At 36.3% G+C, this 15,993-nt stretch overlaps 4 protein-coding genes across 5 annotated transcripts; 3 read left to right on the top strand and 1 right to left on the bottom strand.

The window, feature by feature from the left end:
- Positions 1 to 1,369: 1,369 nt before the first annotated feature.
- On the top strand, positions 1,370 to 4,928 carry LOC106647663 (zinc finger Y-chromosomal protein-like). 2 transcript variants are annotated; one of them, XM_089594493.1, is made up of 11 exons: positions 1,561 to 1,585; positions 1,826 to 2,018; positions 2,180 to 2,247; positions 2,314 to 2,394; positions 2,469 to 2,570; positions 2,641 to 2,709; positions 2,773 to 2,850; positions 2,917 to 3,126; positions 3,200 to 3,718; positions 3,788 to 3,838; positions 3,915 to 4,928. In XM_089594493.1, exons 3-11 carry the CDS (start codon positions 2,244 to 2,246, stop codon positions 4,358 to 4,360), a joined length of 1,560 nt encoding a protein of 519 aa, XP_089450619.1. In that variant the 5' UTR covers positions 1,561 to 1,585; positions 1,826 to 2,018; positions 2,180 to 2,243; the 3' UTR covers positions 4,361 to 4,928. The 2 variants fall into 2 exon arrangements, with proteins under 2 accessions (XP_089450618.1, XP_089450619.1); XM_089594492.1 differs by having other exon boundaries at positions 1,370 to 2,018.
- A 1,788-nt stretch (positions 4,929 to 6,716) lies between these two features.
- On the bottom strand, positions 6,717 to 7,167 carry LOC106647778 (histone H2B.1/H2B.2). The gene has a single exon (XM_014364310.2). The coding sequence runs from the start codon at positions 7,143 to 7,145 to the stop codon at positions 6,771 to 6,773; it is 375 nt and encodes a 124-aa protein (XP_014219796.2). The 5' UTR covers positions 7,146 to 7,167; the 3' UTR covers positions 6,717 to 6,770.
- A 289-nt stretch (positions 7,168 to 7,456) lies between these two features.
- LOC106647737 (histone H2A) lies at positions 7,457 to 7,868 on the top strand. Its single transcript, XM_014364255.3, has one exon. It carries the CDS (start codon positions 7,485 to 7,487, stop codon positions 7,860 to 7,862), a length of 378 nt encoding a protein of 125 aa, XP_014219741.1. The 5' UTR covers positions 7,457 to 7,484; the 3' UTR covers positions 7,863 to 7,868.
- Positions 7,869 to 8,200: 332 nt separating this feature from the next.
- Positions 8,201 to 14,498, top strand: LOC106647843 (RAB11-binding protein RELCH homolog). Its single transcript, XM_014364396.2, has 11 exons — positions 8,201 to 8,400; positions 8,967 to 9,167; positions 9,261 to 9,419; positions 9,514 to 10,844; positions 10,917 to 11,235; positions 11,318 to 11,471; positions 11,548 to 11,942; positions 12,022 to 12,157; positions 12,238 to 12,437; positions 12,520 to 12,775; positions 12,859 to 14,498. The coding sequence occupies exons 1-11, from the start codon at positions 8,328 to 8,330 to the stop codon at positions 13,007 to 13,009; spliced, it is 3,375 nt and encodes a 1,124-aa protein (XP_014219882.2). The 5' UTR covers positions 8,201 to 8,327; the 3' UTR covers positions 13,010 to 14,498.
- The last annotated feature ends 1,495 nt before the right edge of the window (positions 14,499 to 15,993 follow it).

Below are 15,993 nucleotides of genomic sequence, written 5' to 3'. Positions count from 1 at the left end.
GCTGTTTTCCCCTCCAAAATAAATGTAAGATTCTCGAGGGAGCCAATCGGGTGATTACTCGCGCCCAAAGCAGGACAGAGCGAGCTAGGTCTTTTCCTCCCCAATTGGTTCGCCTTTCGTAGAAATTTTCCGGTTTCGGTCCCATGGGGGTTGGTTGGAGGGAGGGTGCGTATACTGCGTATGAAGTTGGTGAAGATTTCTAAGAATTTTACAGGGCATCCTTTTGCGGGAGCTGATTGAGAGAAGTTGCGAGTTGCGAGCAAGAACAAAAGATGCGTTTGGCGCGTGAAGTTTTGGCGCTTGTTTTTGGCGCCCTTTCATAAAATATAATTAAGTACGCCTTTTAATTCACGATTGACCGTTGCAACAATGAAAGTTGGCATTAGCGGGTGGCATTTCGGCACCTACTTGTGGTGTTGTGGTGGCGATCATTTTTCCCATAATATTAGAGATATGTAGCTTTATCTTTTTTTTTTTTAAGTATCGATTATTTAAGCTCCGTCTAAAAGAGTAATTAAATTTACTTATGATTATCCAAAAAATTCGAAAAGTTATAATGATTCAGCACAACTACAGGAGCATTTGGAGTGTTTAATAAATAGTTTGCTGAAGATATCAATTATTTTTATCCAATCTCGTAAACGTATTTATATAAAATTGCTTTTAACTTGTGAAGAATGAAATGATCCATGTAGTAGTAAAGTGTACTATATACATGTGTATTGTGTACCCCCGACAAAAATTCTCAAGTCAAGTTGAAACACGAAAGCGTTTATAAGTTATATGTATGTATATATGTATGGTACAAGCGTTCAACATCTGCCATTCTGATATTTAATAATGGGATTTTCCCACACCCTGTCACCCTGCAGTGCCATCTTTCATCATCACACGTTATGTACACACCCATCATAGGAAAAAATATAATAAAGTATGATTCTACAGACATATAAGTATTTTAATTCCCCCTCGCGTTAATTATTATAAACACTCGTGAGGTAAAATAGGTGTTTATAGTAATAATCGGCATCCATAATGTATAATGTAATAGTCGTGTATGGCTCCCATTACCTTGTTAAATAAATAAATTAACTAATATATCGTGTTGGCACGTCCACCCTTACAAGAAAAAAAAAAGAAGTCCAAGAGCCAAACAGATCGCTAGTATAATTCATGATTATAAAATTAGTTGCGGCTGGTTTATAATTTATTAAATGGCTCATAGGCCGATAGGCCCTAACTAATTAAAGCTCTGATTCAGAATTTTAGAGTCCACTTTTCGCGAAAAAATGAATACCGCTAGATGACGCTGATCCAAATAATTATTACTACTTGTATAGCAGAGCCCTGTAATCTATTAAAAAACCAGCTGCAACTACTCTCATAGATATTTAGCATAAGAAGTTGACATTGTCTGTCTTATTTGCGACAAGTGCACAATTTATCTTTTATCCGAAAATCGACCTTCTATATAAGTATATTTATAAATCATATTTGACGAATGCGCAAGTTAGGTTAGGTGTTAGGTTTAGGTAGGTATCGCCCCGTATCGCGGAAGGATATATATATACCTATAACTTTAGCGGTATCTAACAGTTTTTTTATGCTTTTATTGTAATTAAAAGTTAAAAGGCTGCGGGTTAACTATGTCCATCCCGGTTCTGACAAGCAAAATAAAAATGGGGTTTTTTGAAATTTTTGTTTCCCTTTTTTCCCTAAATTCGTGATCAACTTTGTTAGGCTATTCAATTGTCATTCTATTGCTACCACAACGTAAAGTTTTTTATTAAAATAATTGAATACTGCATACTTTTGTGACTAGTAGATTATGATTCACCAAAGTAAAGTGTGGATAGTGGGTAGACACGAAAATGGAGGTGTTGAGGAACAATTTTCACAGTTTGAGTAATACAATACGATAAAAAGTGGCCTACTTAAGTACAAAAAAATTTTGTTTCTGCTGCAATTGTTTATCAGTAAAAAAAAAAAAAAAAGTGTAACAGGTATGTCATGCGCAGGTAAGAATATCATGATCATCAATTTTGACACCTTTAATTTAAAAACAAATTATCAATAACCCTTATTGATGGGTTTTTAATTATATTTAATAAGCAGCTACATTTTTATTATGATTTTAAGAGAAAACAATATCCTTTTTTTTTGCTACAAAAATTTTCAGTTATTTCGATCTTGAGTTGGAACTATGACAGAAGACAGACAAAATAAATCGTAGGCGAGCAATTATGGGTAATTATGTTACATTTTATGAAAACTTGTTTTTTTACTCAATAAGCATTGTTAAAAACGTTGCAGAGTCAGAAATCGATATTAAAGATGAAAATCCATTTTCTCACTCTGAACCCACACTCAAGTTTGATGCATCTGATAATTCAGGTTAGTGCAGTGTAAACAAAAACTAACAATTATCATACAGTGAAAAAAAAATGTATACACCTACTTGTTTACAGATATTGAAGTATTAGCTGTGTGTAAAAGTACAGCTCCTCCAAGAAATAAGTTACTAAGGCCAATATACAGTCGTAAAAGAGCAAAAACTTCTGCAGACTCAGGTAATTTTTTACTTACTTTCTTTGACAAGTAATGAAATCACTTAAAACACTTCATTTTCGTTTATTTTAGCAAATAATGGTATTTTAAATAGCAACAAGTTATTAATTAAAGAAGAAATCATTATTTCCGATGGGTCAGGTATGTATTCAGCTTTTCCAGTTTTATTAATTATGCATTTTAATCTTTACTTGTTCATTTCAGATGTGGAAACCGATGACAAATGTACGCAAGGTGTCGATAGTAAAATAAAAACACAAGCACAAAAACTTGGGCAAGATGGTAATGTTGAAAAAAATGTCCAATTTTTATGTAATTATTTGTGTAACATGAATATTTGTTTGACAGAATCTTTAAGTGCAATAATTCTCAACTGTTCAAGATGTAATGTAACAAGAAAAGTATTTAGTATTACCTTAAAAAGTAATTGTAATGAATGCAACGTCAGTATGCATTATGTTTGCAATAAATGCAACTACAAGTATGACAGTATGCCTGCGTTGTATAGACACAAAAAACTTCAGTGTCAGTTTACGACGTCGAAAAAAAATAAGCCACGTAAGGTCCAAGCATTTTAATTTATAATTATTACGAGTGAACCTAAACGTTTAACATTGCTGCCTTTTCGTAGGCTTAACATCGATGGCGATAATGAAGTGTAACAATTGTGACCAGGTGAAAAAAATGTTTTTCACTCAAAGGAATCCACCTTTATGTTCTCCATGTCATATAAGGATGTGCTATCAGTGCATAGTTTGTAGCAGGCCCTACACTTCGTACTCTGGCATATACACCCACGTTCGGCGCTATTGTCAATTAAGACGCCGTGTTTTCTACTGCAACGATTGCCCTTACAGCTGCACCAAGCCGTCTACACTGATACGTCACTTGAAGCTAAGTCACTCGAAGCAATTAAAAACGCGCAATACCGTATGCTCCAAATGCAATGTAACTTTCGCGGACTTGAAACAACTCCGAGCACACAAACTTATCTGTAGTTTGTCACGGTATCAATGCAAGTTTTGTAACTATAGGCCAAAAGTCATCAGCAAACTACAGAAGCATCTGTTAACGCATCATCCTCAGAATATCGAAACTGAAGGTCTGGAAAATGCTATGACTTCTGTAGCAGAAAAAAAAAAGATCAAAGGTACAAATTAAAAATTAATCTCTTCGTGAATAGTTGAATGATTGAGTTTTGTTTTTGTTGTACTTTCAGGAGATGCACTCTTATCTATAGTCAGGAAAGATGGAGATTTAAAATTATTGGGTTTGTAACCGTACTAATGCTAAAAACATTAATGATTTATTAGTGTGTTGATTCTAATCCATAACAATTTTTGTAGAATTAAACTCTATTAAAAAGTTGTACTGCCCAAAATGCAAGAGAACCAATGATTACGTCGGTAACTTGTGCGCCTGTTCCACGTGCAAGACATCATACCTGTACCAATGTAGTCGCTGTCAGAAAAACTTTGTCACATCGGTGTCACTGCATCGCCACGTGCGTCGAACTCACGCAGAGCCTAAATTCAACTGCGAAAATTGCGGCAGGGGCTTTGCTTGCCTAGGTGACATGAACGTACACAAGAAAATTTGCGGTCAGAAGCTCAAGTACGAGTGCTCGATCTGTGAGTTCAAGACGCGCTACAAAAACAGCTTGGGATCCCATATGTACAAGCTGCACAACGACAACAGGAAGGCATTCCGGTGTGACGTTTGCGGCGTTGTTTATAAGACGAATAGAGCAATCAAGAGACACCTGAAGATCGGCTGTAGCACGATTGAATAGGTCCAAGAAGGTTTTGTTTATCACAAGAAGATTATATAGTCAGTCAGAATTCTGATGTGATTCTAATCATACTATCAGTTAATATTTTTGTTTAAAGATTGTTAAATTAATTTACTTTACATGCGATTGCGTCAATTTTTTTTTTCATCCAAGTGTTCTTATTATGTTTTTTTATTAGATTTTAGATATAGTTATAAGTGTTTTTTGATGAACGTTAGATCCCGTTTGAAACTGCTTGGCAATTTAGACTTTGAAAGTTGATAAGGTTGTTTTGTTAAATATATGAAAAAATAGACAAACGAACAAATTTAGCTCATCTAAAAGTTAAATAAATAACTAGTAAATATGCGTTCCTACTTACAATTAGTAAAGAAGACTGTCTTTGCAATCTTTGCATACAAACAAGTAAATATAGGTTGAAAATATGTTTTACAAATATAAGAACCAAAGCATTGTATAACTTGTAATAAAAAAAACAAGTTAGATAAATATAATCGTTTCTTATTGCGTCCTTATTGTAACCATAAAATAAATTCATTAAGTGAATAATTCTACTTTCATATTTTTATGAAGCCCAACATCGTCCACTCATAAAATATGAATCATTTGATTAATAATGTTTGTTATATTAGACCTTTGCTAACTTTACAGGAATACTGATTAAATAAAACTTGATACACGAAAAAATGTTTTTTTTTCTTTTTTGTTAAAAATTACCTGCATTTACCACTCGTCATTCTAACTAAATGGTAATTCAATCACTTAAATATAATAGGTACCGATTTAAAAAGACCTAACTCTAAACTTAATTATAAATTTGATTTTAAAAAAATTCTAATAGGTTTAAGGTTGGAAATGTATTTCTTGCTTTTAAATTTTTTATTTTTTTAAGCACTACCAACAATTGAATGCTTACTTTTTTGAATATTTATGCCATTACAGCATAACTTAATCATGCAGATTCATTCAGTTTAAAATTAATTATTTGTAATACCGTCAGATATACGAAAATATAAAAATTGAAGTAGAAAAGAGTGTGGACAAAAAGTTGGCAACAAAATATTATGATTTTTAAAGTTTTCAGTATTAAAATAATTTTTCCTTACACCTCCGCCGAAAGTTCGTTCCATCTGACCCGATTTTGAGCTAGAAAAAGCCTCATATCAGTCCTGCCATATGTGCGCAGAACGAAGTGCGCAGATATATATAGTTATATATTCAGCACCAAGAAGCAGCAGTACTGCAGTAGTTATACACTACGTATATATATATATATATACGGCTAACGGAGTTATAACCTTTATAGTTTATACAACACAGAAAATCATTGGATATTTATTTACATAAATTATTGGATATATATACATATGTTTTTTTTTTTTTGCACAATTTACATGTATATATAAATTTTTTAATTTCATATGAACAGAGTACACAACACAAAATTAAAACTACCAAATTAATGTTTTTTGATGAGTTACTTTCACTTTAATGATTTATTTAGTATATAAATGTAGTATATACATGTCATATTACAAAAATAAACTATGAAATCTTTTATTTAATCGAATTATGCTTATCACAATTATAATAGTTATTGATAATAACCTGATTTATTTTGCACTTACGGATATAAACATTAGGATTTTTAAAATGATCTTTATAGGATCCATGATTCGAATTTAAACGGATTTCTCTTCCTCTCGTTTTGCCAGCACGACCAACCTGCACAAATCTTCGGCCCAATCTGATTCTATATAATTCTCGGCGAGCGTATATATATAGATATACCTATACACATGTACACTCATCTACGTGCATTTAAGTGGTATTGTTCGAGCGACCGATCGATCAACAATAATGCATAATGCACTAAATCTTTGACTGGATCTTTAAACCATCATTTTTAACAAAACTAAAACCGTGGTGACGAACTTTCGGCGGAGGTGTAAGGAAAAAAAGTATACGTACCACGGCCAAAAAGTGGGGCTACATCTGACCGCGCATTACCGGCCTCGCCTTTGGCTCGGCCGATAATATAGCGCGGTCAGTAATAGCCCCACTTTCTGGCCTAGGTACGTAATATACTATAACTCTTCGGGATTAACCTTTAAATTAACAATACACTAACGTAATAACGTATCAGCAGTCTGCAATATCATTCTTCTAATGACAACACATGCACAAAATTATATTATCCTACATTAACGACATAATATGTATTTTAAGTATCATCAACCACTGGTGACATGCTGAAAAGGTTTTATTGAACTCTATTTCAGGAATTTCGACTGGAAGAGATCAAAATATAATTGATAATACTATAGATTATAACAAATACGGAAGTAGTGCATCGTTGAATTATATTGATGGTCCTGAAAAGGACCGGTTGTGGGAGGATAGACCAATTTTACTTGGAACTAGTATACTTGGTTACGGCCTTAGTGCCCTCAGAGACGGCGTGTTTAGCCAGTTCACCAGGTAGTAGCAGCCTGACTGCAGTTTGGATTTCCCGAGAAGTGATGGTTGACCGCTTGTTGTAGTGAGCCAAACGAGAAGCTTCAGAGGCAATGCGTTCGAAGATGTCATTGACGAAGCTGTTCATGATACTCATCGCCTTGGAAGAGACACCGGTGTCAGGATGGACTTGTTTCAACACCTTGTAGATGTAAATAGCATAGCTCTCCTTCCTTTTCTTGTGCTTCTTCTTCTTATCGCCCTTAGTGATGTTTTTCACTGCTTTTCCTGCCTTCTTCACGGCTTTACCAGACGCTTTAGGTGGCATGTTGGAAACACACGAACAACGTTTGAAGAAGTTATCAAACAAATATGCTGGGGTGTAGAACAGATTTTGTTTATATTTGCGTTAAAATGGTTACTCCGAGATGAACCCCCCACTCTTCGGAAAGGAAAAACGCAGCTACTCCGTGCCAGTAGCCTTTGACTTGTCTCCCACTCTACGAGTAAGTTGATCAACCATTGGTTCGGAGTAGCTGTTAAAAGTGGGGGGTCGCACTCGGCGTAGCAGCTCGGAAGTTTATAAATCGAGGGGCACTCAGGCTAATGGATCAATCGAGTCGTAGCAGTTCGTTTATAGACACATTCTTCGTTAATTCCGTATATCATGTCTGGACGCGGCAAAGGTGGTGGCAAAGTGAAGGGAAAGTCCAAGACACGCTCTACCCGGGCTGGACTCCAATTTCCAGTTGGACGTATCCATCGCCTCCTGCGCAAAGGCAATTATGCCGAGCGAGTTGGAGCTGGTGCTCCGGTCTACCTTGCCGCCGTTATGGAGTACTTGGCTGCTGAGGTCCTGGAGTTGGCTGGCAATGCAGCTCGTGACAACAAGAAGACCAGAATTATTCCCCGTCATCTACAACTGGCCATCCGCAATGACGAAGAGTTGAACAAGCTGCTCTCTGGTGTAACAATCGCTCAGGGTGGTGTCCTGCCTAATATCCAGGCGGTACTTCTGCCCAAGAAAACCGAAAAAAGCTCGTAATAACCTTCCCCCTGGGGAGTACAAAAACAAAAATCGGTCCTTTTCAGGACCACTAAATCTATTAAACGTCACACTATTTCGTACATAAGCACAGCAACATTTCTAGACTTCGAATTGTCGTCATTTTGGGAGAAATTCACAGGACCCTGGGAAAAATTATAGGTTAGGGAATTTCCTTTATCCTTCAAAAGAATAATGGTACTTTTTTAGTTCGAAATCAGTATTGTTAGATAGCGCTGATCACTTTCTCACGAAATCTTCGGGTGTCGCTAGCGTCAACCTGTACTAACAGCTGCTAAACTGCAGTCGGTTCGCTTGTCGTTATCTGAGTTTGTTTTTTTTCGTCGCTCGGCGAAGATTTCGCATTTACAGCGTTATGCCTGTCGAGATGATTTAGTTTTTTTGAAATAGAAAAGCAAGAGGTGAACCAAGACAAACGTGGGAGCTCGTAAAACCACGGAAGAGATGTCCAGTTCATCTGTGAACGAGGTTAGAACTCCGCCCGTGGGTGCACCTCAGGATGCTCCTCCTGCCAAGGGTATGTGTAGTATTTAGGTGGAATTAATATTGTTGCTATGTTGCATCTCTCATGGCAATAATTTTTAATCAAAGTACCAAGAGAGTACGTGTAGATATACACCAGCTGTGCATCATGAGAACCTGTTTGTGTTGATTGACGTGCACATACATTTAATTGAGTAATCGTCTTTTTCTCGATTGGAATGCTGTGCTCTGTTGTGATGTAATTAGGTAGTGTTTGCACATTCTTTTTTCCTTCAGCTGTATGTATTGAAAGTTATTTTAAACTTAGCAAATAGTTGTTCTGGTTTAATAACTGTTTATTATCTTTTTGACATTTGCTGGAGTTTGATACTCTTAAATATGTAAACAAAGAAAAAAAAAGAGTGACTGATTACCTAAATTGTGGTATAATTATAACTTCTTAATTGGTTGAGATGAATTATAAGAATATTCTCAAGAAAATTACTTGAATGCTTTTTACTGTAAGTAGCAATTATAATTGCTTGGGATAATTGTAAATAATTTTTTGCATGGTTTTTTTGTTCATAACAATGTTGATATATCGAGGTTCGTGAATTTCAGGCAACATGCAGGTTCAAAATAAAATATCCTATGAGGACATAGCATCAAAGTTGCTCAGCGAAAGGCTGCTGCTTACTGCCTTGGAACTTCACGCTGAACTATGCGAGGCAGATCGAGAACTACCCGTACTCAGAAATTTTTTCTCCGATCCCAATAACTTTGAGTGCTTAAATATAAAACCAGAACCATGTTTGTCCTTACGTAAGTATACTCGCTAAAACTCGAATTTTTTTTTTTTGTTTTTTTTTTAGAAGGTTTTTAACCTTTTTTTATTATTGAAAATATTGTCACCAGCAAGATCATCCAGCCAGGCAACGTTAGATTCTTTAGATATGACGAGATTTTCCGAGGATGGGGGCGGTATTGACGAAAGAAATGCCATTCTAGAGTTTGAATTGAGAAAAGCCAGAGACACCATTAACTCTCTGCGTGCCAACTTAACAGTGGTGACAGGTAATACTTAACAAATCCTCATTACCGCCCATTGACCGTAATTTTGCATTTTTTTTTTTTTTTTTTTTTAATAATATTTTTCATAATTTTTTAGAATCGGAAGTCAGCACCCCTGACAAAAACTCAGAAAAAGGAATCTTTGAGCACCCCATCAAACCACACGAACAGCGCGCTCTGAACTTTCTAGTTTACGAGTACTTGTTGGCCCAATCGTATAAGCTAACGTCGATAACGTTTAGTGACGAAAATGAGGACCAAAATCTTGAGGATTGGCAGGACGTTGGCCTAAATATCCCGAAGCCAGCAGAGTTGCTGCAAGTCTACCGGGAATTCATGAGATCGACTGGCTGTGACAGACCACCGTCCAACGATGTTGGGATTCAAACCGGGGACGCGGAATCCGAGGATAAGGAAAAACAAGATGAACTGAGTAAGATTGTCAGTGACCAAGCCGAAGAAATGGAACGCCTGAAGCAGCAAGCTGTTACGCTTGAGCAGGAGAAAACGAACCTCCAAGCTATGTTGGCCAGTACAAGTTTCACTTCTAACACCAATGTCGCGCACAAAGGTAGCTCAGGGACGATCCAGACGTTAAACTCGAGCTCGACGACACCAGACAAATTCGAGATGCTGGAGACGCCAGCCCAGGACGCGTCGTCGACGATTGCCGTGCAAGAGAACGAGGACAGCGTCCAAGAGGACGACAGCGCCTCAATGGTCGTAAGCATCGGCGAAACAGAGACGAGCGAGCGCGACTGGACGAGGATACACTTTTTACGAGCGGATCTGCCCGACGGCGCGATCAGCAGTGCGAATACACCGTCGAGGCATTTACCGGCGAGTTTCAGGCGCGAAGTGCTGAAGCACTGTTTGATCAAAGCATCGGACAATGCTATACAGATAATCGAGGAGCCGCTCAAGGAGGGCATTACGCGCGATAACCTGCCGGACATTGCGGCCCAAACTTTACCGCGGATCATACCCAATGTCATCCTGAACAGGCGTGAGGAAGTCATACCCTTGCTGCTCAGCGTTTTCAAGTTACAGGGCAACGCGGCCGATCGAGAGAAGCTTCTTCAGATTCTATTCAATCTTCAGAAACGACCTCAGGAGGATGAGAGGCACACGATCCTCGCTGGACTGACAGCCATCGCGAAATTAGAAAAAGAGCCGACGGACAACGAAGAAGTGCTCAATCTGTGCTGGGAGCAAAGCCAACACAAGTACCTGGAGCGTCGGCTGCTGGCGGCCGAGTGCTGCTCGGCTCTCGCTATTTACACGACGAGTGGCGTCAGAAACTCGCTTATGATATCGATGCTCCAGCAGATGCTGCTAGATGATAGGGAACCTGCGGTCAGAGTCACTGTCGTCAAGAGCCTCGGACTACTCGTTGCTCTCATGGACGATACCGACAAGTACTTTCAGGTGATTTGCTGGTTTTATAATCTTATGCCAAAAATTAGAAACGAAACAAATGCTTCCTTTCTGTTACTGTAGTGCGAAGAGCTGGCACTGACGGCGATGGACGACCAGGCACCGGAAGTGGTCGAGGCTGCGAGTACCGTTCTCATACCGATTCTTGCGCAATGGGCTCTGTCGCTCAAGAGACTTCAATCTCACTTGCTTTCTCGGATTCTCGCGAAATTAAAGAATCTGCTGAAACCATCGAACTCTCCAAGTAAGGATTACGTGGATAGCAATCGTGCAGCGGCTCTCATCACGGTCTTGCGTTATTTGCTGCCTCACACCATTGTCAGCGTCGTCGACACGGAAGCCGTGCGCAAACGCATGCAAGAGAGCTTGTCGTCTCAACTTCGTAAGTACTGTACTGCTGGTCGGCGAAACAGCGGAGTATAATTAAATGTTGGGGACTGGAATCATTTTTACTAACGTTGCAGCTCTCGAGTTCACAAGTCTCTGCTGTTTGCCGATAGTCAATCCTAAAAATTTTTACGAGTGCGATGTGGACATGGGTGTACTGTTAAATACTTTCCTTCTTAACGCGTGGGACGACATTACGTGGGTCGAGCTGGAGTGGTTGTCTGACAAATTGTAAATCTGCATGAAAAATTGTTTATTCATATTTTTTAATTATTAACATTTTTACTCATATGTAATTGTTTTACAGAATACTCGTCCTTACGGAAATAACGCAGTGCGTCACCTTGGCACAGGAGAACATAGTTCAAGAATTCCTCACATATCTTCAATGTTTTTGCTTGGGATTTGGCAAATTCATAACTCAACGAAAAGTGTTGACGGCCTTCAAACTTTTGATAGAAAACATCGAAACTGAACTGTTGAATCCAGACATTAGTCAGAAATTAATGTATCCCCTCGTTATACCCACCTATTTAACAATACTCTCTACCTTAGATGATAATGAATTCATGAACTCTCTAAAACATTTCCTCATTACGTTATCCATGCGTGGCGAGAACCTAAGTGGCCTTCAGATTGTGGTTGTGAAGTTCTGTGGTCAAGACAGACTACAAGAATACGTGCTCTCAGGCTTGTGGAGTGGTAAGATTAATAATTTTGCGAATAACCGTGTCAATTTAAGTATTGCTCGTATTGTAATTTAACTTTTGAAAACCAACAGGTGTCGTTCATCACGAGCCAATCGTTAAGTGTGCAACGGCATCGTTGTTTAATTCAATTATTTCTCAAATCTCGAATAAGCTAATCGACGTTAGAATAGTCCCGGCAATAGTCACACTCGCCAGTGACTTGGACGTGTGAGTTTTTCAATTTATTCTCCAATGTACACTAAATGTTAAATACTGGTAAATATTATTAATCTCTAAAATATTTTTAGTAACGTCAAATCATCCGCAGTCCAAGTCTTAGGCAAACTCATAACGGAAAGCGATGCAAAGGAAGCGAAAGAAAAAGCTCGTTTAACGCTGGAAACAATAGTTCGCGATCCCCAGGGCATACCAGCAGATTTAAGTGTTCCATTGATCTTAACCCTTGCTGCCGTAGCTCCCTACTGTCCGCAAAATTACGTCGAAGATGGTGAGCAGTCATTTTTTTTTTTTTTTTTTTTATAATTATTTTTATTTATCCTGAACCAACACTAACGTGAGCCGTATTTCAGTGATCGCAACTCAATTAACGGGCATAACAGCTTCAGCAATCCAACACAATCCAAGAGATGATTTAACAAACGCTCTAGTCGAAGCCTACTCTGTTTTAGTGTATTGCAATTTGAGTAATCAATGTATTGTTAATGCCATTTTGCCAGGGTTGAAGTACCTCGACAGCTTGGTTAATACGGTAGCGCCTCAGCAAAAAGAGGCTGTCCGCTTGCTTTTGCGGGAAATAGAGTTAAAAACTAGTAAAAATATGGAAAGGTAACTAAACTGTACAATTTAAATCGTCTTTTTTTTTTTTTTTTTATTTTACGTTAAGTAATAGCTATTTATTTGCTTTTCAGGTCAGCGTCTGCTGGCTCGGGCCTTTCGTTGTCATCAATGGCCTCTGGTAACGTTGCTCAAGGTGTCGAAGATATGCGCCAGCGCGTCAGCAAAATTTTCCACCACAAAACAAACTCGCCCAGCATACCGAACATATTTCGTAAAAAGTGAGGTAGAGCAAACACTTCTATTGCAACAATGACGGTAAATTTTTTTTTTTTTTTTTTTCATCGTTGACAGCTGCTGTACAATGAATCTAGGCTTTTGCACCCTCTCATTTGTATTATATTGCATTGTAATTATGCATACTATATTTTTAATTGTTATTTATATACCACCGTTTGAAGGAGAAGAAAAGCTGAGTAAGAACGGGTTCGATGTGCGTGTGAATATTTTACGAGTTTAGTACATCGGAAGTACTTGTTAATCAATTGCCCAAACTCTGGTGGGATCCATGTAAATATATGTATAGTGTTTTTGTGAATATTTTTCGTTCTCACTTGATTATTTCTGATACGTATTATTTAAAATGAAATTTGTTTATCCAAGTGGCGATTTATTTAATTTTGTTTAACTTTTCTGGATTTTTAAAAAGACTTTTAGTGTTAGTATTGCTCAAAAGCGTATTTCTTACTCTATTACGTATATTTTTGTGTGTTAATGAGCACACTACACTGAGACTAAAAAATTAACACAATGTGCATCAACACTCTTTGTGGTAGTAAGATTAATTTTTATCATTTTTTAAATAATCATGTTGAAGATTGCAATTAATTTATTTTACACGCTCAGTCCCGTGTCATATATACGTAAATGTGCTTCACGATTGCACCACCTTTATACTAAAAGCAAAAATGAATTGCCTATGTGATGAAATTGTTTAGATATGGATAATGTGATGTTTAACAGATTTTCGTTGAAAAATTATAATAAATTCTTATTGCAAGAGGAGTTTTAAATAGTAAGAAAGTTATGTATGTGAATATGTAAATTTCCTAGTTGTACTTAAAGTATGCCTGTGTGTAAAGTATGTGAGATGGAAAAAAAAACACACGAAACTTTATAAGTTTTGTATCGATCATTCCTCGAAAAATCAAAAAAATTAAAGGGCGACATATTTTTTATCAATGGTGTTGAGCGTAAATTATAAATATTTTTTATAGTAGTTACATCCACTTAGTGATGATGTGAGGAATAACGGTAAATTTTAAAAGAGCACCCGCGTTTAACTCTTAATATTTTTGCAATGCATATTTGATTAGCGCAATAGTTTTAAAACACGTTATACGTATTGCTGTACAACATAGAATCCCAGCTCGCTTTTAAAAAAGTTTGGACTTGTAGGAATAAGTATAAATACGATATTTTTGAAATGCGGAAAAAAGCGCTAATTGACGATTTGTTACGAAACCTTTGAAATTATTTTTGCTTATGCACATATAATTACGACCAATTAATTGTACATACAACTTGAGGAATCGAAAGACTAAATATTATCCAAGTTAATTATAACGTATCATTAAAACAAATATTTTTCACGTACGTTATGCACTGAAAAAAGTTGCAACTGTTTCTCTTTGATGTAATATTTTAATTAATCGTTGAGGACATTTACTATCATAAATCTATTTTATCTCAAATGAATTGAAATTTTATTCGCACGTTTCATCGAAAATTTTCGAATTCTTAGAGTGTAAGAAAGATGAAATGTTTTAAACAAACAATTATGATTTGTATATTTTTGTATAATAAACATTGTTGATACAATACAATAAATTGTATTACTTGTAAGAATATTTTATTTACGTTATATACAATCGTTACACGCCATACAATTGGCGCGTATAATCCGTCGCATCTCTCGCTTAATCGTTGGACAATAAATTATTTCAATTAACGAATAATAAATAATTTTATCTCTCAATAACAACTGCCCACCTTTCAAATAACTATCGCTTCTCATTTAACCAGATAAAAATTATTACGATGTACAAAGAAACGGAACATTTTTATGTTTTGAGATGCTCGAAAAATCATGAGTACCTCTGTACTTGGTTATTTTTGCATTTATGTCTATTTCGCATCTTGCGCGTGAATTGTTACAAACGACAAACGTTGCCAAATAATCGTAAGCCATCTCAAAAAAAGGCTCTAAAATAAAGAAGCTCTTCCGTCTTAGTTTACGATTTTTCGCACTTTTCGATTAACAATAAAATTGTTACCACCTCTCTTTTCACATCCTATTTTATTTAGGTCGATAGGACACTGCGTTTTTTTTTCAACCAGTGACTACATTAATCATTTTTTTTAAATTTTCTTAAACAATGTAACACATGTATATATTTATATTATGTCGTTTATGATGCACTTCAAAGGGAACGTTCCATCCCTTTTAGTAGGAAATACTGTAGACTTTTATCGTATTAGTAATCGATGAATGACTCTTACGTTCATTATCATTGTATGTATAATCCTCAATCTAAAATCGCGTATTTTTCTATTCTATTTTGTTGATTACTTGTTTGTTTGATAACTATTTGCTACGGTTTTTATAAACCCTATACATTCACATCTAGTGTCTTTAGAAAATTTAATGAATACAGGGAGGATGTACACATTATGTGATTGACAGTAACTTTCAGACTTGAAGCGAAAAATATGGGACACACGAATATTATATTGATAAAAGTAATTATCCACTTGCAGTTCACTTTTTTTCAATGAAAAAACAAAAGTTTTACAGGTGATGTAGTATAGTGTACTATAATTATTTTTTGGGATTGTAGACATCCGTTGTAAAACTTTGAAAACGCAAAATTAACTACATTTAATAACAATTACGATTATCATCCTTAAGCATATAAATAACAAATAACATGTAGCTATTTTTTAAAAACTTATATACAACTTATATAAATTCTTAGCAACGGTCGATCTGAACAAATTTTCGTCTTTCACTTTAAACATATACGTGCGGTCTAGTTAACAACGCATTTTTAAACTGCGTTTGAAATAAACAAGCCATCTTTTCTTAATCTTATTTCTACTTTTCGAGATTTTTTCATTAAGAGATTAACCAATACTATGTGTCTCAACATGTATGCGTACGAGTAATTTCACAAAAAAACTCTGTTGTAAGTACGTCCTTTGAAAAA

The sequence above is a fragment of the Copidosoma floridanum genome, unplaced genomic scaffold (genome assembly GCF_036245765.1).
Source record: "Copidosoma floridanum isolate Cflo_tuat_1 unplaced genomic scaffold, Cflo_Japanese_pri ptg000021l, whole genome shotgun sequence".
Classification (NCBI taxonomy): Eukaryota; Metazoa; Arthropoda; class Insecta; order Hymenoptera; family Encyrtidae; genus Copidosoma; species Copidosoma floridanum.
Note: the sequence above shows the minus strand (reverse complement) of the source record. Positions and strands in the feature narration are given on the sequence as shown.

Bases quoted from the DNA above. Each gene is read 5' to 3' on its own strand.
- LOC106647843 (XM_014364396.2), top strand. From the start codon at position 8,328: ATGTCCAGTTCATCTGTGAACGAGGTTAGAACTCCGCCCGTGGGTGCA. The intron at 9,168-9,260 runs GTAAGTATACTC...TATTGTCACCAG, and splicing joins AGAACCATGTTTGTCCTTAC to CAAGATCATCCAGCCAGGCA. The intron at 11,943-12,021 runs GTAAGATTAATA...GAAAACCAACAG, and splicing joins GCTCTCAGGCTTGTGGAGTG to GTGTCGTTCATCACGAGCCA.
- LOC106647663 (XM_089594492.1), top strand. The intron at 3,127-3,199 runs GTAAGGTCCAAG...GCCTTTTCGTAG, and splicing joins GTCGAAAAAAAATAAGCCAC to GCTTAACATCGATGGCGATA. The intron at 3,719-3,787 runs GTACAAATTAAA...TTGTACTTTCAG, and splicing joins AGAAAAAAAAAAGATCAAAG to GAGATGCACTCTTATCTATA.
- LOC106647737 (XM_014364255.3), top strand. From the start codon at position 7,485: ATGTCTGGACGCGGCAAAGGTGGTGGCAAAGTGAAGGGAAAGTCCAAG.
- LOC106647778 (XM_014364310.2), bottom strand. From the start codon at position 7,145: ATGCCACCTAAAGCGTCTGGTAAAGCCGTGAAGAAGGCAGGAAAAGCA.